At 40.2% G+C, this 24634-nt stretch overlaps 1 protein-coding gene across 2 annotated transcripts; it reads right to left on the bottom strand.

Annotated features, from left to right (window-relative positions):
• Window positions 1–8928: 8928 nt before the first annotated feature.
• MMP27 (matrix metallopeptidase 27) lies at window positions 8929–22988 on the bottom strand. Of its 2 annotated transcripts, XM_040257849.1 has the most exons (10): window positions 22868–22988; window positions 21825–22063; window positions 20566–20714; window positions 20350–20478; window positions 15723–15884; window positions 15426–15546; window positions 13516–13646; window positions 11075–11234; window positions 10441–10544; window positions 8929–9520 (listed from the first exon to the last, which is right to left on the bottom strand). In XM_040257849.1, exons 1-10 carry the CDS (start codon window positions 22964–22966, stop codon window positions 9279–9281), a joined length of 1536 nt encoding a protein of 511 aa, XP_040113783.1. In that variant the 5' UTR covers window positions 22967–22988; the 3' UTR covers window positions 8929–9278. The 2 variants fall into 2 exon arrangements, with proteins under 2 accessions (XP_040113783.1, XP_040113782.1); XM_040257848.1 differs by lacking the exon at window positions 22868–22988 and having other exon boundaries at window positions 15426–15543; window positions 21825–22246.
• Window positions 22989–24634: the final 1646 nt, after the last annotated feature.

The following is a 24634-nucleotide window of genomic DNA, read 5'->3' as shown; positions in this document are numbered from 1 at the left end:
GAAAGGTGGGCAGGTCCCACCATGAGAAGTGATGGGACTCAGTCTGGACTTTGCCTGAGGCCCGGCTGAGTTTAGCCAGCAGAGAGGCCAGCTCAGGGAAGAGGGGAAGGCAATATTTGGAGAGTGTTAGGACTGTGCTTGCCAACTGGATGACCATCAGGATTGACCTGCAGCTTCCCCAAGAAACATCAGCATCTTGTTCATTCAGGTTAACTAACTGGCTGTCTGTATATGTGACATCTTTAGAAAGCTGCAGCTCTGTGGGTTTGTAAACAGCTGTTTCTACTTAAGGCTGCTTCCACTGTCTTATAACACTTAGGGTGACTGGCATTTATGTTTTGGGGTGTTAAATTTTTTTTTTCCTATTTATTTATTTATTTTTAATTTTACTTTACAATTCTGTATTGGTTTTGCCATACATTGACATGAATCCACCAATTTCCTGAATACTTGTCTTCTTTGGATGATGCAAGGCAGTGAGTTGGATTTTAATATTTCCCAAACCACTACTGAGACCTCAGGCAGGCTTATTTCTCATGGAATAAATGCAAGGAACATGAAAGCCTAAACAAGATCATAACAGTATGACTACAAGATCATTTATTCCAACCCAATACATATTCCTTGAGGCCTCTTAGGTAGTAGACATTGAATTAAATATAAAACTTCCTAAGGCATGGTCCTTACATTTAGGAAAAGAGTCAGTAAAGGCCAAAACAATATTAAGAACAACATAAAAGAAGCTGGAGAATAATATTATACAGAAGAGAGTTATAGTAAAAAGAACACAGAACCACAAGCCAGGGGATCTAATATAAATTCCATCTTTGTTATTATCTCAGTATGTATCTTAACTTTTTTTCTGCATTAAATAGACTTATTACCACCATTTTTTAAAAATCTCCCAAAACCAAATAAGGTCATGGATGTGAAATAATTAGTGAAATACAGAATTTCAATCATCATATTGTCATACTTTGCTTAGGCAGTTCTGTACAAATCACTTGCAAGTCAATATTTTAGTTATTTTTTAATTACTATACAATAAGGGAGTTCCTGGCCAAGAGGCTGAAGAGTTGAGATTTCTGGGTTTCCCAGAGCCTCTTTGATAACTGCATTCAGCGGGAGTGTATTCATGGAAGGATGCAGGCACCATTGGGTCCAGTAACCATAACCTGGGCTACTGCCTTTGGTTACTTGGTGTGTTGTAGGATTGCTTAATAGGGAACGTACTGTGTTCTTTCCTTTTCCTTTATACATATTGAGAAAATAAACCACAGCAATCGTGAAATCAGAACTTTGGTGAAACGTATTACAGAAGAACCGGGAAGCATGCTGCAATGGAGCCTGCTGGGTGCAGCTGCAGTCTGGGGAGTGAACAGGAGAATCAGGTTCTCATAGGTAAATAACAAATGTGTGCAAGGAAATTATGTATTGCTTTGTTTTGAGTGGTGGTGAGTACTGGACGTAATAGAGTGTTAAAACATTCACATTCCATGAGAACATTGAAAATGAGACTTTATGAGACAGAATTTGGATTTTGACATTTATCATATGACCTTGGACAGAAAAATAAAAAAAATCTCTTAAACCCCACTTCCACATTTATAAAGTGCAATAGAAGTTTTAGGATTTTTTAGGATTGTTACAAGGATAAATGAGATTCCATAAAATAACTAGTGTTGTTTAATATTGTGTTTAATACATGGTCACTATTACTATGATTATTTAAACAGTCCTTATAAGCTTGCAGATAACCTATTTTTAATAGTGAAGATAAGGGCTTAAAAATATAAAACTTATTTTCCATCTGAGTATCTGCTTCAAATAAGGTGGGTGCTCCATTCTGATATGTGTTGAGGAAGATGCTTTCCTGATTTGAATGACTGAGGTGGAAAATGATCAAGTGAATTTTTAAAGAAATGTTACCTCTAATCTTAAATTCTTGCATTGATTCTTTTTGTGATTTCTTAAGTTCCATTCTTATAGAAAAAGAAAAAAATTTCAGTGTTGGTAATGCTTGCTAAAATAAAGTCATAAGAGCCCACTGGAAACTGAGCTTGCAGGCCACTTAGCAAGGAGAAGCACAGTTCTTCTCCACCACAGATAATAGGTCTCTCCTCAGGATGGCATGGTGGCAGTTTTCTCATTTTATAGATTTTTCCACACTGATAAAAATGTATTACACATATGTGTGTATGTGCGTGCTCAGTCATGTCTGACTCGTTGTGACCCCATGAACTGTGGCCTGCCAGGCTCCTCTGTCCGGGATTCTCCAGGCAAGAATACTGGAGTGGATTGCCATTTCCTTCTCCAGGAGATCTTCCCCACCCCGGGCACAAACCCATGTATCCTGTGTCTCCTGCACTGGCAAACGGATTCTTTTACCACCGAGCCACCTGGGAAGCTCTTATTAGCTGTACATCTAAAATATAATGATGACGTATATTGTTGGCATGAACTTGATGCACACCCAACAGGAAGAACTTGCCCAGGTACATAAATAGAACTGCTGTGGGGATCAAAATGCACAACACAGTTTATCTTTAATCTGTCAATGACTAGGGATCAGTTCTCGATTTCTTTTTTATCTGAGTGACCTCGTCCAGTCCTGTGTCTCTACACAGTATCCCCCAGATGGACCCCTCCCCAACCCATGCTCAGGCTCCCTTCCCAACTTCAGGTCTGTGTATCCAACTGGCAACTGGACACACTGATATTCTCCTCAGAGTTGTTCCCCAACACTTGGTCACCTTAATGATTACACACTCCAGTCTTCCAGTTGTTCAGAAACAAAGATGGGTTACACCTGACTCCTCTCTTCACATCACACCATTCATCCAGTCAGCTAGCAAGTTCTGCCGTCCTACCTTCAAAGTACACCCTCAGGCTTCTCGCTGCTAACCACCACCATCTGCAGTGGCAGATAAACACCTCCTGTTTCTGCTCTTTTGCTCCTACAGTTTATTGTCCTCAGAGGAGCCTGTGATTCTTTTAAAACGCAAGTCAGCTGATGTTTCTCCTCTTAATCCTCTCGACTCTATAAAGCCCGGTACAAAGCCCCACAAGACCGTGCACCACCTGTCGTCCTGCCGCTTCCCTAACTTCATCTCTGTCCCTCCCTGCACCCTTAGCCCAGTTTCCCCAGGTCAGGGGAGCTCACTGTTCTGTAGCTGAGCCTCAGGCCCTTGCCCCGCGGTTCCTCCGGGGCGCCCTGTCGCCCAGGTTGGGTTGCTCGCTCACTTCCTGCAGATGTCGGGTCAGCTTTTCATCAAGGGCTCTGCGTGATTCTCCCCGAAACACCCACGTCCACCATGCTCTCTGTCCCCTTACTCAAAGAATTAAGTCAAGTGTCAACTGGAAAACAGAAATCACTCGAAACAGGAAGGATTTAACGCAGGAAATTAGTTCCTTGAGTGATGGCTGGGAAGCCGGAAGAGACAAAGAAGCAACCCAGGGCCTAGGAACACCGGAAGCCGCCAGTCCTTGTCTCCCCGCGAGGGTGTGGGAAAGCCGCCCGCGTCTCCGGCAGGGAGCAGGCAGCCCAGAGGCTGTGGCAGAGCTGAGTCTGGGGAAACGGCCCCCACTGCCGGGGGAGGCTTCTCCTCCTTTGCCCAGGGCTCTCAGCGCCTCTCCTCAGATGAACTCTTCGAGGCCGGAGCTCGGCCTGCAGGCGGAGGCCACCCACCACCCCGTTCTGAGCGTGGAATCCAACGCCGAGGCAAGCAGGCCCATCACCCACACAGTCTGCTCCCTGCTTTTCCTCAGAGTATTCATCATCCTTGACATACTTACAATTTTTGGTTTATTTGTCGTTTCTTTATTTTGACTGGTCCATGAAGCCTGGCGCTTTGCAGTTTTGTTCACTGTTTTATCCCTGGCCCTAAAACAGTGCCTGGCACAGAGTAAGCACTTAATAAATAATTGTTTAATGAAAGTATAATCCTCAACAGCACATCTGACTTACAGCAGACGTTAGATAAACATATATTGAACAATTGAGACATTAGCAATTATAATACCGAGGTAAGGTTATGTGAAAAATAACAATGTGCTATCTTCGATGAAATCCATCTCAACAGATTTTCCAACACAAGACTCCTGAGAAGATCAGATCAGGTTTGTTTGAAAACCTTATAATCTAAGATGTGTTTTCTCACATGGTTCCTTCAGATCCTTAGTATCATATTTCTTGAGGTTTTTAGACCCATTTTGTTTCCACTTAACTTCATGAATTTGTCAGTTGAAATTTCCTATTTGAAGTATTTCGCTTCTCAGTTTTACAAATAGTTCAAGAAACTTGAAATTCTGAACTCAGTTTGTTAAAAAATACAAGAACTTTGAAATAAATGCTTCTATTTGTTACTAATGAAATTGAGCACCATAATTCACAAAAATGGACAAAAATCATTAATTAAAGCTCAAGATTAAAATCAAATCTGGCTTTATGGTCAATTAAGCAATAAATACTGCATGAAACTATACATAGTGGTCAGACAGAAACACTTCTTTGTTCTGGGAACTTACAACTATAAGGAGGTTTAAAATTCATCGTTGACTATCTTATTCATATTTCCTTGATGTTCCTAGAGATCAAATCCTAAGTGATTTAAAGTAGATTTTTATCTTCATGTGGAAACTTCAGATAGATAATGGTATTGGGGAGTGAATAAAGACCCAAAATGAATGGTTTTGTGACCAGTTTCAGTATGTTGAAATATTTTGTAGGTGTTGATCTTCCTTTTTAAGATTCTCTATGCCTGAAGACAAACAAGAGACTGAATTTTAACCTAAGGAGATGTCATGAGTTCAAAATAACTTCAAGACCAAAACCAAAAACAACAAATCGTGTTTTCCTTTGGGACAAATGATTCATTTAGATGACACTCTTAGGAGAGTCTATCTATGATGAATAACAGAAAGATTATGATGAGCTTCTGTCTTTGTCCCAAGGCAAGAATAATTCAAAATATTCTCTGTGTATGAATTTAATTCTGTTCCATCTCAGCTGCTCAAATTTCCAAAATGAATAAATATTTGTTAACATAGTCTTGTTCATGCTTGTTTTTAAAGCTGTTTCTTTCTTTGAAAACCTGAGCAGAGGTCCTTGAGAAAACCAGAAAGGACACAGCAAACTGGAACAAAGTTTGTTCTTCCAGTTAATTTATCCCCAGTAAGTGTATTATATAGCACTGTTTGTACTTTTGGATAAATTGTTTAACTTACTGTTGGACAAACAGTTTAATTTGCCTAATTCCAATAATGATGGCTCACAGTTACCAAGCAGTGTGTCTCAAGTGCTAATTCTACATGCTGTGTGTGACTAGTTGTTCAGCGTCTGGATCCTTTCCTATTCTCCTTTCACAAATGGAGAAGCTGAAGTCTAGAGAAGTCAGTAACTTGCCCAACCGTTCCACAGCTGCTATGCGGAGGAAGTGGGCTGCAAGTCTAAGCAACCTGGCTCCTGAGCGCATACCCTTCCCCAGCCTCCAAGCTGGTAAAGGGAAACTAAATCATCTTTATGAAGCAAGGTGAAAGTGCATTTTGGTCCTCTTCCCTAGGAGAAAAAATAAGCTGCTTTTCCAAGTAAAGGGAGGCCCAGATGGCATGTTTGCTGCTGCTGCTGCTAAGTCGTCTCAGTCGTGTCCGACTCTGTGCGATCCCATAGACGGCCTCCCACCAGGCTCCCCCGTCCCTGGGATTCTCCAGGCAAGAACACTGGAGTGGGTTGCCATTTCCTTCTCCAATGCATGAAAGTGAAAAGTGAAAGCGAAGTCGCTCAGTCGTGTCTGACTCTTAGCGACCTCATAGACCGCAGCCTACCAGGCTCCTCCGTCCATGTGATTTTCCAGGCAAGAGTACTGGAGTGGGGTGCCATTGCCTTCTCCGGATGGCATGTTTAAGAGACAGTAAACAAAGTTATAGCTTAACTGCTTTATGTTTAAAGAGAAAAATAATTCAGTAAGGAGGAGCTTGGGTTCCTCATAAAGGGCAAAGCAGAGAGGGGGTCAGACAGGAGCAGGAGGGTGGAGTCCAGGGGAGAAGTGACTGGTGAGATGACTGGAGGTGGGTTGGTTAAAGGACATTAAGAATATGAATTTTTTTCGCCCAATAGCTTGGTGGAGGGCCTTAGAAAACTCCAGAGGCTTTTCAAAATTAAGTTCATTAAAATTTCAAAGGAAGAATGAAATCAGCTGATCTTTGAGTTACACTTATAAATCTTTAATATAGCTCTAATAGTCAACACAGATTCCTTGGAAAACTGTTTCTAGATATTCTAGTGTTGAAAATTAAGGAGAAAGCAAATACCTATAAGCAAACCTGAGTGCAATTTCAGATGCTCTCTAAATACCCCAGGTGTTTATGCCACAGAATTGAGAACAGATGTAAGGAAACAAAGGAAGTGTGATCAACGTTTGAAAATCTGTGTGCATGTATGCTTCAGTCATGTCCGGCTCTACGAAAAATCTATGGACTCTAGCCCGCCAGGCTCCTCTGTCCATGGAATTCTCTAGGCGAGAATACTGGAGTGGGTTGCCATGCCCTCCTCCAGGGGATCTTCCTGACCCAGGGATCCAACCCCCATCTCATGTCTCTTGCATTGGCAGGTGGGTTCTTTACCACTGGCGCCACCTTGAGAAGTCCAATGTTTAATACTAAGCTGCACTACTTTTTCTAATAAGCAACGTTGAAATAGAATTAGCATATAATAAAATTCACTAATTTTAGGTGCATGGTTTAAAAAAATATATTCAGTAGTGTCACCACCACCATAATCATGATATTGAACATTTCTATCACATATATTCCTTTGTGGTCAATCGCTTCTTCCACTTCTGACCACTGGCAACCAGCCATCTGTTTTCTATCACTATAGTCTGCTTTTTTATATTTTTCATAATGGAATCATAAGATATGAGGTCTTCTGTGTCTGTCTTCTTAACAATAATGCTTTTGAGATGCATCCATATTGTTGCATGTATCATTCATTTATTGTTTTTTATTGCTGAATAGTTTTCCACTGTCTGTATGTACTGTCAGTTTGATAGACATTTGAGTTATTTCCAGGTTTTAGATATAAATAAAACTATCATGAACATTTCTGTATAACTAATTATGTGAGTGTGTTTTCATTGTTCCTAAGCATTTAGGAGTGAGGTCATTGGGTCACATGATGTGTGTTTAACTTATAATAGCCAGACCATTTTCCAAAATGGCTGCATCATTTTTCACTCTCACCAACACTCTAAGTGTTCCAGTTACTCTGCATCTTGTCAACATTTGGTATTTTCAGTCTTAAATTTTAACCATGCTGGTGGGTATGTAGCAGTATCCTACTGTGGTTTTAATTAGCATTTTCCTAATGATTGAGATGTTGAATATCCTTTCATGTATTATTTGCCACTCATAGCAAATATTTTAGCCATTGAAAAAGTTGAGCTGTTTGTCCTCTTATTTTTGAGTTGTAAGAATTATATATTCAGGATATAAGTCCTTTATCACATATTTTGAAAATATTTTCTCCTAATGTGTGGTGTTCCATTCTTTTTTTTTTTTTTTTTGAAAAGCAGTTTTTGAATGTGCGTGAAGTTCAATTCACCATTTTTTCTTTTATGGGTCACACTTTTTATGTCCTATTGAAAAATCTAAAAACCTTTGTTTAATTCAAGGCTACAACATTTAAAAACTATTTTCTTCTAAAAAGCTTTATATTTTTAATTCTTCTATTTAGAGGTCTATGGCCCGCTTTTTAGTAAATTTTTGTGAACAGTGTGAGTTAATCTAAGTTTTTTTTAATGTGTTTGGATATTTGATTATTCTAGCACTATTTTTTTTTCCCAAAGACTGACCTACTATCTCCTACATGCTAGGTATTAAACTGTACTTCTTAAAACTTATTTTCTGTTTCAAACATGTAACTACTTTTTTCTTTGAGGTAAAAGAAGATCCCATTCTTTTAGGAATATGATAATACTTAACTCAAGGAAAAATGTTTGAGTTGGAGGACTAGCTGTAGGAATTCCTGAGATTTTCTCTTCTCACTTTCTATCAATTGATACTTACTCAATCTATCACCTAATCAGAATCAAGTTCAACTGACAACCTCCCATCTTTGGGATCACAAAACTTATGTAGAGCTTTGCTAAGCATTCAGATTTGAGAATGTAAAGGCAAAACTTAACCATAACAATTTAGGAACCCAACATGTTTATGTATACCAGAGGACAGGAACTTTCTACCAATAGGTATAAAGACAGCCGACCCATAAACTGGAGAAGGAAATGGCAACCCAATCAGTATTCTTGCCTAGAAAATCCCATGGACAGAGGAGCCTGGTGGGCTACAGTCCACTGGGTTGCAAAAAGTTAGACATGATTGAGCACATACAACCCATATACACAGGAAACACAAGAAATTTCCACATTTCTTGTATATGATACATGAGGACAGTGTGCACAAAACTTGCTTTTAAGCTTTCTAAGGAATGGTTCAATGCACTGGTCTCTGCTTGGAGGGTGAGGGTTGGCGGGAACATTACTTGCTTACTCCTGCTAGTTTCTGAATTGTTGGGGGGGTCATCTTTAGTCCAGCACTTCCTGCATCTCTCTAGGTTCTCACTCCTCTCTTTGGGAGGCAGAATCGCTTATTTGATTGTGAATTTAGGAGCAGAAACTAGGCACATGTACCTCAATCCTCAATTCTTTCTCTTTGGGCTCCATGCAGTCTGTAGGGAGCTCACTTTTCCTTGGGGAGGCAGGGTGCTTTCCAGTTCTTCCCATGACATGTGAGTAAGTATGTCTCACTCTAGAATTTGATATTAGGAAGATTGCTCATCCACAGATACATTCTCTAACATAAGCTTTTCAGTAATAAAGGTGGTATTGTACTCTCCCAACTGTATATTTCTCAGTAGATTCAAAACATGGGTAGGGATATGGGTTGCAGTTTATTGAGCCTCTCCAACTCCAAAGGTCCAGACAAAATAGAATGCTAAAGATTGGTTTAATAAATGTCTTCAGTATTTTGTTATTACAAGACACATAGCTTACTTCTTCAAGTCTACAAAACATAAAATATGCTTAAAGTCCAGTGAGAGTTTTATTTATATGTAACTTCCTGTAAAAAGAATCAGGCAGCTCAAAATAGTAGTTTCACTCTTCATTCAATAGATATTTATAACTAGGCCTGGTGACTTGACCTTAAAGAACAGTTCTGTTCTAATTTGAAGCAGAGTTCAGATTAAAAGATCCTTTGAGGTTTATTTTAGGTCTATGAATTTATTGGTAACTGTAGATTTTGTTCATCATGTGAACAATACTAAAAATAAGAAAATTTAAATTTTTATAATGAAACATCTCCACTCCTGAATGTACTTTTCCCTCACTGACTGTAAAATCAGATGATGAATTTAATGGTTCTTTACACTGAAGCCAAGTATTGGTTTTCATTATTCGAGTAACAGTCTTTGCCTTAGGATCATATTCAAACTGTTTTGCTCTACGGAAGAAATAGAAGAATCCTAGAGAGAGAGAATCATGATTAGTTATCTTATGCAACTGTATAATTGTTCCAAACTTTTCAATTTTATGAATGTAGAATACAATAATTGAACATGATACAGAGAGAAAATAAATGTGTAACTATATACATACATTTTACGTTACCCAGTCACGTGAAAAATATTAGTTTTATTTCCCTAAGGAAAAAGCCAAGGTATGAAACATGAATTTCAAGGGGCTGTCATTTATACCAGAGGTTCTTAGACTAGGTTTCCAAAAAATGTCCCAGTGAGGGGGAAAAAGGCTTCTGTGAGTATGGCTTTGGGCCCTATCTCATTTTCCTAAAGCTGCTTTACTTTATCTGTTTTAAGTTCTGAGGTTCCGTATTAGATTTCACTAGAACAAAAGATGGTGATACTCAAAAATATCCTTAGACTTCTGCTTACTCCATGGTCTGCTTTGTTGTTTTGAAGATATAGTAGCTGGACTGATTCATTAATTTGCCCAAGGTTCTTTTAAAACTTGTAGATTCCTGGATCTTACCCACAATCCTTCTGCCTCAGAAACTCTAAGGAACTTGTCTCTTCATATACAAATCCTAAACTGTGTTTATTAAACTATATACATTGAGGTTTGAGAATCACTGTTCAGTTCAGATGCCCAGTCATGTTTCACACTTGATACTCTTCAGGATTATCTTTATCAGACATCCATGATCAGTGATAATTTTGGTACCTTTTACATAGTTTCAAAGTAGTATGTCACAGAATATAACTCAGAACTTACTATTCAGTTTTGATAAATTCCTCAAAGTTTATTATTACATGTACTTAAAGTAGTAAAATGACATTAAAATGGAAACATTTAAGTTTTTGTGCTGAATTCTTTCACAGTCATTAAAGTCTCTGAAGTATCCTAACAGTCAGGCACTGATGCTTACCTTTGTGTTGGAAAGCAGCGTCCACTTGGAGGCCAATTCCTGGGAAGTACTTTACCACTCTGCGTGGGTACCCTTTGTCCATGGTTTGGGTCACTTCATCATACCTGGAGACATGGATTTGAAAGGTTTTCAGGGGAAATTTGTTTCAGAGGAGGAGGATTAATTTTTTTGCTGCACAACTTGGAGTCAAGCAAATATGTAGGAAAAAAGTAATTCTATTGGAAGAAAACTAGTAGGATCGATAATTAAAAATGGCAAAGAGTATATTTGGTTAGATTACTGACAGTGTCTTAAAAACAAGGAATTATGAGGGGAAAAAAAGCCACATAATTTACCAGATCGATACATTCTGAGGAACTGTTAAATCAAAGGGCTCTTTCTGGAGTTTCAGTGATTTTGACTGAGTATGTTTGTCACTGGCAGCTTGGTTGGCACAACCAGCCTTATTATTCTATCTTTATTTTTATAAGCTGGAGAAAGATCTTTGACCTGACTGAAACATTCTTTTGTTTGGTGAATGCCATCCACCTAAGATTGTCTTCAACATAACACTTTTGGAAGACAGTGTTAAAGTGATGCTTTGTGGATATTTTTCTCCAGACTAAAACAAGGGGCCAATTGTCTGCAAACTTACCTCCAGCACCAAATACCCACAAAGAAGTAGGTCTTTCTTGTGCTGCGGTCACACACAGCTGCATCAATTTTCTTTACACGTCTTGGAAAGCCAAGAGTATAGATGGATTTGGGATAATCTGGTAAGACAGCGTATCCTCTGATCACCCAGAAGTTGTCATCTAGGACGAGAGGGAGAGTGATTATCTTCTGATTTATTTCCTAAAGGGAGAAATAGGTGTCTTAAGAAGTTTGATGGAAAAGGCAATGGCACCCCACTCCGGTACTCTTGCCTGGAGAATCCCATGGACGGAGGAGCCTGGTAGGCTGCAGTCCATGAGGTTGCAAAGAGTTGGACACGACTGAGTGACTTCACTTTGACTTTTCACTTTCATGCATTGGAGAAGGAAACGGCAACCCATTCCAGTGTTCTTGCCTGGAGAATCCCAGGGACGGGGGAACCTGGTGGGCTGCCATCTATGGGGTCGCACAGAGTTGGACACGACTGAAGCAACGTAGTAGTAGTAGCAGTAGTAAGAAGTTTGAAAATAATTAGATTCCTAGTTCCTTTCAGTTTCAAATCTTAAAGATTTAGTAATCTTATGTCTCCATTTATTCTTACCACATTCTTTAGCTGCTTATATATCATTCAGTTCAATTCAGTTGCTCAGTCGTGTCTGACTCTTTGCGACCCCATGAATCGCAGCACGCCAGGCCTCCCTGTCCATCACCATCTCCCAGAGTTCACTCAAACTCATGTCCATCGAGTCGGTGATGCCATCCAGCCACCTCATCCTCTGTAGTCCCCTTCTCCTCCTGCCCTCAATCGCTCCCAGCATCAGAGTCTTTTCCAATGAGTCAACCCTTCGCATGACGTGGCCAAAGTACTGGAGTTTCAGCTTTAGTATCATTCCTTCCAAAGAACACCCAGGGCTGATCTCCTTCAGAATGGACTGGTTGGATCTCCTTGCAATCAAAAGGACCCTCAAGAGTGTTCTCCAACACCGCAGTTCAAAAGCATCAATTCTTCAGCACTCAGCTTTCTTCACAGTCCAACTCTCACATCCATACACGACCACTGGAAAAACCATAGCCTTGACCAGATGGACCTTTGTTGGCAAAGTAATGTCTCTGCTTTTTAATATGCTATCTAGGTTGGTCATAACTTTTCTTCCAAGGAGGAAGCATCTTTTATTTCATGGCTGCAGTCACCATCTGCAGTGATTTTGGAGCCTCAAAAAATAAAGTCTGACACTGTTTCCACTGTTTCCCCATCTATTTGCCCTGAAGTGATGGGACCAGATGCCATGATCTTCGCTTTCTGAATGTTGAACTTTAAGCCAGCTTTTTCACTCTCCTCTTTCACTTTCTTCAAGAGGCTTTTGAGTTCCTCTTCACTTTCTGCCGTAAGAGTGTTGTCATCTGCATATCTGAGGTTATTGATATTTCTCCCAGCAATCTTAATTCCAGCTTTTGCTTCTTCCAGCCCAGCGTTTCTCATGATGTACTCTGCATATAAGTTAAATAAGCAGGGTGACAGTATACAGCCTTGACGTACTCCTTTTCCTATTTGGAACCAGTCTGTTGTTCCGTGTCCAGTTCTAACTGTTGCTTCCTGACCTGCATATCATTAATATTACACAAATAATATATACCTAGGAAATGGCTACCCACCCCAGTATTCTTGCCTGGAGAATTCCATGGACAGAGAAGCCTGGCAGGCTACAGTCCATGGGGTCACGAAGAGTCAGACACGACTGAGCAACTAACACTTTCACTTTCATAGTTAATAGTATGCATACCCATGTCAGTTGAGTTCATTATATTGATTCTTTTCTAATTCTGACAAAACCGTTGAGTACATTTGTTCTCCTAAATTTCCACACCCTAGTGTTCTCAAAGGCAAGTAATCTGATAAAATCCACCTGGAAATTAGGGTTGCTAGATTGAATATAAGATACCAATTGAATCTGAATCTGAATTTCAAGTAAACAGTGATTAATTTTTGGTATTCAGTTCAGTTCAGTTCAGTTCAGTCGCTCAGTTGTGTCCGACTCTTTGTGATAAATATAACCAAAATGTTATAATGGACATACTTAAACTAAAAAGTTATTTTTTATTTGTTTGAAATTGAAACCATCTTGTATTTTTATTTGCCACATCTAGCAGCCCTAGTAAAAAGGGAATATAAGAAGAGAGATGGGTTACCTTTATTTGGCAGAAAAATAGACTTTTTAGTTTTTGTTATACAGGTTTCTTTTCTCCTGTGCACTTGGGATGATGTTTATCTTTATAGCCAGAGAGAATCCTTGGATAGTTGTTCTTTATAATAGGAACTTAAGGTCAGAGCAGAAGCCCTGTCCATTTGGCTCATGCATGAAGATTATATTCCTTGAATTAAAATATCTGTTAACTAGTTCAGGCATATACAAGGAGAAGAGGAATAATGATAAGCAATGTTACCTTTAAAAACCAGAATCTTGTCGATGGGGTTCTCATAGGCAGCGTGAATATCAGCTGGCAGAGATGGCCAGAATGAAGAGATTAATTCAAATTCAACGTCAGTGATGTCATAATAGATCCTCCATATGTGCCTGTGTTAGACAGGAAACCATACTTTATATACAGTCTATGTGTATCTATTTCAATGAAACCACTGCAAACTTAAGACTTGACTTTATCTAATTGGTTGATATTTTCCTCAGTTTATAGCATTAGCACAATTTTCCTCAGAAATTTTAGGTGGTTATGAGTTCAATTCTACCCTTTGGACCACCAGAGTCAGGACATGCCTTTGTGCCCACTCTTTTGGGTACTTAGAGTAGCAAACTACCCATGGAAGTCTCATTAACAGTTCTCAGTGTACTCGATCACCTCATTTTTGCCAAAGCAGCAATTCCCAATATTCTAAGTCAACACCAAGCATTCTAAGAAAAAATTTCTGGTATTGATTGCTAGAATTAAAAATGTTATTCTTGTCATTGCTAAATATTTCCTCAGATTTCCCTTCTGGCTGTAAAGCTCTGAGGTAGATCTGTGAGCAAGATCTGAAAAGTCCTTAGAGTTCATTTTTCTTCCCATGCTGGGAACCCATCCCTGAGAAGTTGTCTCTCAGCCTCAGCTATTAGGAGCATGTCATTGTTGTTGTTTTTCAGTTGCTAAGTTGTATCTGACACTGTGACCCCATGAACTGTAGTGCCACATAGTCATGGGTGGAAGGAGTCTGATTTCACATATTCTTTCCTTTTGCCCCTATATCCTTGTCAGATGGTACATGTCCTGACACTTTGCTCTGAAAGTGTGGCCATGGTATACATAACTGACACACCATGTTGCAAGTTAAGTGCAGTAATTACATAGTGAGAGAAGAGATTTCCTACCACAGCTAACACTTTTTTGATTCAACTTCGAGGAATGGGCCATTGATGCATATTTCACAACTGGCTCTCCAGGTAGGAAAAAGACATAGTTTTTATCATTTGGTGATTTTCAGGGTGTAGGTACTCCAACCAAGGCCAAATTCAAGGTATTAAATCAATGTGAGCTAGTTTACAAAATTCTTGAAAATTTAATAATTGGATCCCAAAATGGTATAAGCCAGGTCCAGGACATCATTGGGATAGGGGTATTATTTTAGCTATGAAGTTACTGAAAGTAGACCCTGGTTCAATGGCAATTTAAAAATTGGCTTAAAAACATTTAAAACTTAATTTATCAGTGTGAGATCCCTTTCGCTGTTGCATGTATGAAAGATGGGAGCAGAAACAAGCAGGCTAGGAAACAGGCTTCTGGAGTAGGAGATGAGAAATGATGGTAGCTTGGATGAGCTGGAGATGGTGGTGGAGATGGAGAGAAGGGAGTGGACATAGACCATCGATGTGTCTGCAGTAGGACTCAACAAGTCCTACTGAATGACTGATAGGCAATGGGATGGGGTGTAAATGAAAACAGTGGTATCACAGAGGAAAGAGTGGCTCACCTCTACCTGGGAGGGTAGAGAGAAAGGTCACAGAACACATTCTCTGAGAGGTGACATTTAGCAGGGATGAAAAAATGGAGCTCAAGTATTGGTGAGGATGTGGAGAAACTGGAACATCAGCTATTGCTGGTAGGAATGTAAAGTGGTGCCACCTCTATGGAAAGTGGAATGGCAGTTACTCAAAAAAATTAAGCAGATAATTACCATTTGAAAAAAAATAATTTATCAAACAGGTAAGAGGTATGTGCACAGACTAAAACATTCAAGCAATGTAGACAGTTATAAAACAAAAAGCAAAGACACATTCTCACTATCCCAACAACTCTCTTATCCCCAAATCTCTTGAAAAGAAAAACTTCACAGGAAGTTGAGGTGTTTAAGGGAATGGGTTTACCTGCCTTTAAAGAACATTACTTCTCTGCGGAAAGTGGTGATAGCGTCAAAAGTCAAATCGGGGTCACAGGCATGAGGTAGAGTGGGTCCCTTTGGCTTAGCAGGTACCTTAGGTGGCCCTGCTTTGATGAGAAAAGAAATACCTCAGTGAATTAAGAAGGCATGTGGAAATACCTACAGAAGGATCTTTCCCAAGAGAATATTTTCCTCGTAATAATATTTCAAGAAGTGATTTTTCTCAATGTCCTTCCTGGAAAGGCTTCAATTCAGTTCACATATATTCAGATTTGTTGCTCACCGTAGATGGATTGGATTCCGTTGATATCGTCCTGAGAAAGTGGGTATTTGCTAGGATCCAAGGAGACGTAGTTTGGGAACATCAAGGCTGTTTGATCACTGGAGTGAGAGAGCCCCAGTGAATGGCCAAATTCATGAGCTGCCACGAGGAATAAGCTGAATCCTTAACAAAAACAGGGAAAACATGAGTACGTTAGTCAATCAGGAGAATGATTGCATCTGAGATTAGGAAATAACTGACAGAAATGAAAAAAAAAAAAGGCTTGTCAAACAGACAATTCTTATAACATATGAATGAACCATCATTTATCTGGGAAATTTTTCAACAGTGATAATTGGTATCAGTCACATCATGGAGAATTGTAACCCAGAGCAAGCAGATGGCAGAAAACAGGTGTCTCGAAATGGATAGTAGTGAAAAAAAAAAAAAAAGTCACCAGTTTTGGGTTGTTGTTAGGCATCTGTACATGATCATATTTCCCTACTTTTATTCTTCAGAGATTCTCCACTGGTTGTAGGATCAAGTCCAAATACCTAAACATGGCCTTCCATGAACTAGTCCCTGCTTTTTTCCCCCAGCCTCATATTTTATTTTCATTTATCCTGAGCTAGCCATGTGCCATCACTTGCATTTCTCATCTATGCCATGTTCTTTTTCATCTGTGTCTCTGTATCTCCATCACTTCTGCCCAGAGTATTATCTCTCTCACCCCCTTCACCCATCTGTCCTACTTAGGCCTCAGGGACCCCCTCCAGAGTCATCTTCACAAGACTTCTTTCCCCCAGCTCCTATCCAGGTTGACTTAATTGCACCTCTCTCTGCTTCTGTAGACTGAGCTTAATTCTGTCTTTGCAAATAAGTACTGCATTCTTTTTTTCTTTCCCTAAGTTGTGCACCCTTTCAGTCCAGAGACCATGTCTTAATCGTCTTCCTGGGGACTGATAAACAGTTTAGTAATGGGTGCTGGATATCCAGGCTTTTATTTGAATGAAAGGATGGTTAGGTGCTCCTCCTGGACAAAACTGGAATACTCTGTACTTATCCACACCAGAAGTTGTACCATGCATGGTTGGAATTGCCTTTTTATTTGTCTGTCTCTCCTACAGTCTGTAAGCTTCTAAGTATATCAAAAAGACTGTCCTTGGACTTGCAGCTAAACCTATGGATATTAAGGAAAATGCTGAGCCTTTTGTGATGGAGCCTTGTCCAGTGATGTTTGCATAAAACAAACATGGAAAGGCAAATAATTATTTCATGGACTTTCATGCTTTTTCTCTGGCTTTTGCTGCCTCCCCTTGTCTGGCTGGCAATATCACTGTGTGTGCTTTTGGACAGGGATGGGACAAATGATTCTTTAAAAAAGTAATTAAAATTCGGATCATCTAAACGAAGTGCAAACTTTTATTGTGGCTCTCAAGACCCTCTATATAGGATTCTAATCTGCACCATTTTAGCCTTCTGCTCCATTACAATTCTAATACTTGAGTTGGTTGGGTTATTCTGTCTAGAACACTTTTTACTCCACTTTGCTTCAGAATTCCTGCAGAGTCTTCAAGTCTCAGGTTGGCGTCACTTCCTCCCTGACCTCTGTTTATGGGCTGGAATTTCTTTTAGGTGCTCCTATTACATTGCCATAGTTCCTTTTATCCCAAGGTTGATCATACTAACTTTAAATGCCATTTATAGAGTGTGCCGTCTAGACTGTAAACCCCTGGAGAGCTGAGTCTGTGTCTTATAAACTATTGTATAGTCCATTTCTATTACAAAGCGTGGATTAGAGTAGATTTTGAGTAAAGGATTGTTGAAAGGCTTCATTTACTATTATTTGTAGAGCATTTCTCATGTACTGACAACATTATAGCTGTATGATACAGTAGAAACAAGATTTCATTTCTGCCTTCTTGGAGATGCAACTAAATAGATAAGTTTGGGCATTATACATCAGTACCTTTGTGAATATTTTTTTTCTCCTAGAAATCACTTAATCATCACCATTCTCATTAGTATTAATAATCACCAAGATAATTATCAGTGTTAAACACTTTCTGAATGCTTGCTAAGGACTGGTGCTTTGCAAGATTTTTTTGCCTTTATTATAGATAAGTTGTGTCATCTTCCTGCATGTAAGTTCCCCCATGCCACAGACCACTGCTCTTCTCCATCCCAGCCCTGCGTCTGTAGTGGTCTCTGAGGGCTGTTTCAATTGCCTGGTGCCAGTGCATGTGTGTGTGAGACATTTACATACATATACAGGTTTGAAACTAGCCTCACTTTGGGAGATTCCCAGGAAACCCTCACCATTACGTTCAGATCTCTCTGATATCACCATGCAGTGACTTCCAAACCCTTAGGAAGCAGTGGGATTAGCAGATGACTGCTGTCTATTGCTTTTAACAGAGTTGAACTAAGACTTTTGTGCCCTTTGCATAAAGAGAGCCCACATATACGTAAAAAGGTGTAGTATACATTACTGCCAAATTTTCTATTAAAAAATCCATTTGATTAGAGGTTACAGATGCTTGAGACTTTACATTTTCATTAGAGAACAGGAAAACATTTTCCTGTGTAGGTCAGAAAGCTGAGTTACAAGATTAGGGATCCCCCAGGTCCAATAATTCCAACCCTGAGGGAATGTATTATAATAAAGCAGTTACAAAACACCCCTTTTTAGTTCTGTTGCCTGGCTATCCACCCAGAACTTGGTGGAGTGCTATGTTTATCCTCGGCTTTGCTCAGGCAAGTTTTGCCAACTTGGGGCCCAGGACCCTCTGGATTTTTTCATAATCCATCCCACACATCCCCTTTGGCAAGGGGCCAGTTGCAGTATGGGGAATAGTACTTTTACCACTAAATGTTGGAATTAATGGGCTTCCCAGGTGGGAAGCATCTGCCTGCCAGTGCAGGAGACATGGATTCAGTCCCTGCATTGGGAAGATTCCCTGGTTGAGGGCATGGCAACCCACTCCAGTATTCTTGCCTGGAGAATCCCATGGACAGAGGAGCCTGGTGGGCTACCATCCACAGGGTGGCAAAAGAGTCGGATACAACTTAGCGACAAGCAGCAACAAATTGGAACTAATAGGGATAAAGTGATAATGAGGGGACTTCTCTGCTGATCCAGTGATTAAAAATCTGCCTTGCAGTGCAGGGGAAATGAGTTCAATTCCTGGTCAGGGAACTAAGATCCCACACGCCATGGAACAACTGAGCCCACTTGCTGCAACTAAGATCCAATGCAGCTAAATATAAATAAATATTTTTTTAAAAATGATAGTGTAACCTGAGACTAATCTCTGCTTCTAGATATGCCAGTAAAGCCTGGCTGAGTGAGGGGAGTCATTCTGACTTTGGTGAGCACTAGAATATTTCCTATACCTGCCTGATTGGATGTATCCACACGACCTTCAGGCCAAATCCAGGAAAACATCGGAACACATTTCAGCAGGAGACAGACCTGGTCCCTTCAACTCCTCTGTCATTTGGATCCTGGGGTCACCCTACCTCCTTCACTTTCTTGGCTGTAATGTTACCTCTGTGGCAGTGCAGACACCACCTCCAAACTCCCCCTGAAGTCCAGCCAGCATGGAGTCCTTTCCCCTCTTTGTTTCCTAGCTCTTGGAAGAACACTTCCATCATGTGCTCAGACTTAGCAAGGAGAGCCCGTGCGTCATTTTGAGTCACTGGCTTTCAGTTTTGCAGAAACTATGACTGACTCACAGACTCCATACAGTTGTGTGGTCAGGACTGAATACCACCCACCAGAAAGCCATAGCATCCTCTTTCCTGGAACCCTGGAAACCAGATACCAGAGACATGATGACTGTGGTCAATGACAGAAAAAAAAAAAAGAGTAGGGAGAACCCGAGAGTCTACTGAACTGCTCCTTTGTTAGGGGTACATATTTTTACTATAAAAAAGTTTTGTTTTTTTAATTTGAAATGTAATAAAATATCTCTTATCTTCATACCAAGGAGGCTCAATAAGAAAAATAAAATCACTGCCCATGGCCTAAAGAAATAAGTCAAATATAAAGACCAGGTTCCAATTCTTTGGCAGACAAGCAAGAGTTAGATGAAGAAGTTCATGTATATAAATGGACGTCCTATGGGCCATGTACCCACATAGCATCTTTTAATCATTAACTTGGAATTACCACCTCCCGGAGTTTTCTTTCAATCCTCAAGCTAGAGATGACTTCTGCCATTGGTATAATACACAGTACTTTCTGCCTTGTATGGTGGTGAGTGGGTCTAGGCCTTATATATCTCCCAAGATCATGAAGCTCTGAACTTTTCTAGAACAACTTTGTGGTCTGCACGACACCTTGCATAGCTCCAGACACATAGTGGCCCTTCAAGCATTGCAAATGTATGAATGAACATATGAGTAAGGGAAGAATGTTCTGATCATAACAGGATTAGCGGCTTTATGAAAGTGCTGTGTGGATAAAACTCTGAACCGTACAAGCACAGTTGTCTGTATAGATACTGAACACTTTCATCAATGTCATCTGGAATATGAAGCATCATAGGGAAACTGGGAAGTAAAAAGCAACTAATTGCAAAGCTATTCCTTTCAGGGATTTGATGAATAGTAACATTTTGTTCGTAAAGAAAATTGGGCTTACCTACTCCATCCTTGGTCCAGTTCTCATCCTCATCAAAGTGAGTGTCTCCACCCAGTCCCAGACCAGGGGGAAAGGCGTGGCCGAGGACTCCCAAGGGGCCGTCGAAGTAACGAGGACACCAACCGTGGACTGGGAAACAGCGGGGGAAGAAGATCAGCCTCGTCAAAGCTCCCAAGATGAAAATGGCTATATTGCTTTCTCTGCTGAAAACCTTACCTCGGGTCCTAAAGGCAATCATGATGTCAGCGATCCCTTTGGAAATCTTGGTGAATGTTAGTGGAGTGACTTTGCTCCACACTTCTAAACCTTTTTGGATAGCCTCATCCACATCAGGTCGAGCCATATCAGGAGTGTAGTTTACAATTCTTACAAATTAACAGATATATATCAATTGGCTGTTATACAAGCATGTAAACACACATACTAGGAAAAGAAAACAATTTCTATATTATCCATCACATGCTGCAGTAAGTTTTGGTGTGGTGCTGTCACTACATTTGTACAATGCTTTACCATTTAAATTAGGTACTTTTACATATGCTATATGTTAATAATTCAGTCTTTCATCTGTGCTGTTCATCAGGTAGTATGATTGCACTTAGACAAATGAGGCTCAAAGAGGTTAAATGACTTCCCTAAGGTCATGTCTTAAGTGGAAGAGCATTCATTTTATGCACAGAATTTGCTGTGCATATGACTGTACGATATGTATCTTATGAAAAGAACTGAGATTCATTTTCTCAAACAGCTTATAGAAATCAGTTTTATGCATGTGTCATATATTAAGTCTCACTTGAGAGCCACAAAGAGTTTGTTTCTCAGGAAAAGCTCTTGCTTTTGTTTATATTCTCTATTTTGCTAAATCTACTTTTACCTCAATCCCTAAGGCTCAAGAAGAAGAAGGAAGGACTATTAGACTTTTTAAGGCCAGCCAGGAGGGCTCTGGAGCAGTGGTCAAGGCCACTGACTCTATCTCGGGTCACAGGCACCCTTCAACCTCTTTCTGCCGATAAGCCAGCCCCTTTGTTTGTGATATCCAAGGTCCACCTGAGATTTGACAATCTAACTCATACATGTCTCCAACATGAGCTGATTGTACTCCATTTTCTCATTTTCCCTTGAGCACACTTCAATTGTACCTTTAAGCATCTGCAGTCAGACTGTAGAGGTTCTGGTCCTGAGTTTTTATGGAGGTGGCAGAGGCTAGAGATTAGAGCATATTTGCAGAGCCAGTCTGCTGAGAAGAGCTGTGCAAACTGGCCTATGCTAAACAAGCTTTTTTTCCTTCCAGTTTCTCCTGTGTTTAAGGTGATAATAACAAGCGTGCCTAGGTCACAAGATTTTTGAGAGGGTGGCATAAATAAAACCTATCAGGTGCTAAGCACACAGGAAGTGCTGGATAAAATAAACCATTATTCTCTTTGCTTCTTAGAGATAATATTCACATTCATTTAGATTAAGAGCAGGAGCATTACCTGTAGGTGAGGTTGTACTTCTTCCACCCGGGGAGAGTATAGCCATACTGACCCACGTCAGGCACCCCACACCTGGGTGTCTTCATGATCTCCAGAGTGTTTGAGTCCAGTTTTCCAGTCACTGTCAATCCAAAGAATGCTTGCATTTCACGGATTTTGCCATCTATGAGACTTCTGTTACTGCTTTGAGCAAGATGACTCCCTTCTATTTCAAGAGAGTAGAACTGGTTGAGATATGCCTGACCGAAAAGACAAAAAAAGGCACGGACTACAGGGGAGCAGACCTCTATCTCAGGATAAGCAAGCTTTCTGAGATCCTTTCCGGCAGCAGGAGGGGAAAAGGAAATAAATAACAAGGGAAAGGGAGGGGGAGGAAGAAAACAAAGAGGAAGGAGAAGAGTCACCCTCTCTTTCAGTTTCCAAAAGCTCATTGAGCTGTGTGTGACCAGAACCGGCTACACCCATAGAGCTATGGAACTCCAAACTTTAACAGACGAGAAGCATGCTTCTTCTATGTGTTGGACGATCTTGTGTCACACACATTTTTACTGTTACTTTCATTTGGTGTTTCCTTGAAATAAATTATGGAGAAAATATGATTATTCACATGTAATCACATTTAAGTAATTCCATCAAATACGGCGAAGTAACCGGATTGATTTTTTAGAGGGAATCTCCAAAGCAGCCTGGTTTTCGTACATGTAGGATAAGGAGCTCCAAACTACCCTTGGGTCCCCCGGGCTGGTCTTCAGATGCTTTTATGGAGATCTCCGTTCTCACGTTCTCAGAGCTGACCCTGTCTCTGCTCACTCTCCTCACTTGTATCCAGTACTTAAATAGCAAATCCTGCCTTTCTCCCAGCCCACTCAACTCTCCACGCCCCACCATTCCTGATGTCTTTAGGGCCAAGGAAAGGAAAATCAGCCCCTCACACAAAAGTTCAGGACTCTTTGGTGAGAATGAGCTGTCCTTTTAGGTCCTCGGACAATCAGTAAAGTGGAATTGTTATGGAGAGCCACAAGTGACATTTACTGAGACAGTACCTGAGTTAGTTGCAGGTTCTCTTCGTCTTCCATCCTTCGGTCTGCAGGAAATGCAGAGGACAGTGTTGCAAAGACCAAAAGCAGAAGAAGGTTCTTCATTCCTCTCTCTCCAGTTGAAGCCTCGTTCTGTTTGCATAGAATTTAGAAAATAATAGTGAGACGTGGCATGAATCGGCTTGTATTATCCTTTAATTAAAAACAGAAAAGGACATTTGCCATGGAGTGTGTCATGATATGCTTTTTTTTTCTTAGGTTGAGTTGATTTCACAATCATGATCTACAATTTGTTTGGTAAATACAGTCACTGTTATTATTGAATTAAAAATAATACGAACTGAGGCTCCAAGCTACTTTTGCCCTTGCAAAGTTGGAGGCTTTCCTATGCATAAATTCTTGGGGGTTGAATAATTTTCTTTTGCATGAAAGCCCACAATATTTGTATAATAAGATAATTTTCTTTGTAAAAATTTTTATCTTTTGTTGCGATCACCTGTTATGCTTGCAAAATTGTAATTTTTTGCTTCTTCTGAGGAATATGATTTCACATATTGCCTTGCTCTTGATACAGATACTTCCTTACTTCCTGTCTTCTAATAAACAAGGCATGTCTGTTTTTCAAAAAACAAAGTTTTCAAAGACATGGTATTGTGAAAACACAATTGATTTAGGAATCAGATTATCCTAATTAACTGGGTAAATACCAGATATTTATTGAGCACTCACTCTTTGCCTGTCATTATTAATGGAAGAAAGAATAAGACACTGGTCCAAACTTGTTGGAAAATTCAGACATGTACACAGACTAACCCCAGGTAAAATGGAGAAAAGCGGCAAAATGCTCAGTAAAGATTCTGAAGACTGAAGTGGCCCCAAAGGTAGAGTGATCACTGAAGACAAGTGTGATCTAGAGGCTTCAAGCAGGTTGAGCTTGCACTGACTCTTCAAAAGTGTGTAGGATTGGTTCTCAAAGAGGAAAAGAGAAGGCATGTGAGTGGAGGGAGGCCACAGGAAACAGGGACCATGGCAGAGATGAGCTGTAGGAGGTCTGACTGGACTGGAGCAAATGCACGTGTAGGCAGCCATGTCTAAGAAAGGGTGCAATGAGAGGAAGCAGGGACCACGGCAGAGACGAGCTGCAGGAGGTCTGATGGGACTGGAGAAAATATGTTTGTAGGCAGCCATGTCTAAGAAAGGGTGCAATGAGAGGAAGCAGGGACCACGGCAGAGACGAGCTGTAGGAGGTCTGACGGGACTGGAGCAAATGCACGTGTAGGCAGCCATGTCTAAGAAAGGGTGCAATGAGAGGAAGCAGGGACCACGGCAGAGACGAGCTGTAGGAGGTCTGACTGGACTGGAGCAAATGCACGTGTAGGCAGCCATGGGCAATGGGGGTGGGGGTCTAAGAAAGGCTGCAAGGAAAGTGCATGTTTTGAGTCCTTTCATGTCTAGAATATCCTTTATTCCGTCTTCATACTCTACAGAGAGTGTGTCTGGTTACGGAATATCAGGCTGAAATCAATCTGCCTCAGAATTCTAAAGTTTCTGTTCCATTGTTTTCTTGAATCTAGTGTTGTTGTTGAAAAGCCTTTTATTCTTGGTGTGTTTCTTTTTATTTCTGAACAATTTTGGAAGTCTCTTTACCCAGGTATTCTGAAATTTTATAAAGATATCTCTTAATGTGAGTCTTTTTGCAGTACATTGCTTGGCAATAAGAGAGCTCTTTCATTATGAAAACTTCAAGGAAATTTCTCTCTAGTATTTTTTTGA

This window comes from Oryx dammah, unplaced genomic scaffold (assembly GCF_014754425.2).
Source record: "Oryx dammah isolate SB20612 unplaced genomic scaffold, SCBI_Odam_1.1 HiC_scaffold_17, whole genome shotgun sequence".
In the NCBI taxonomy this organism is placed as follows: domain Eukaryota; kingdom Metazoa; phylum Chordata; class Mammalia; order Artiodactyla; family Bovidae; genus Oryx; species Oryx dammah.
This window is presented reverse-complemented; position numbering and strand designations above follow the sequence as displayed.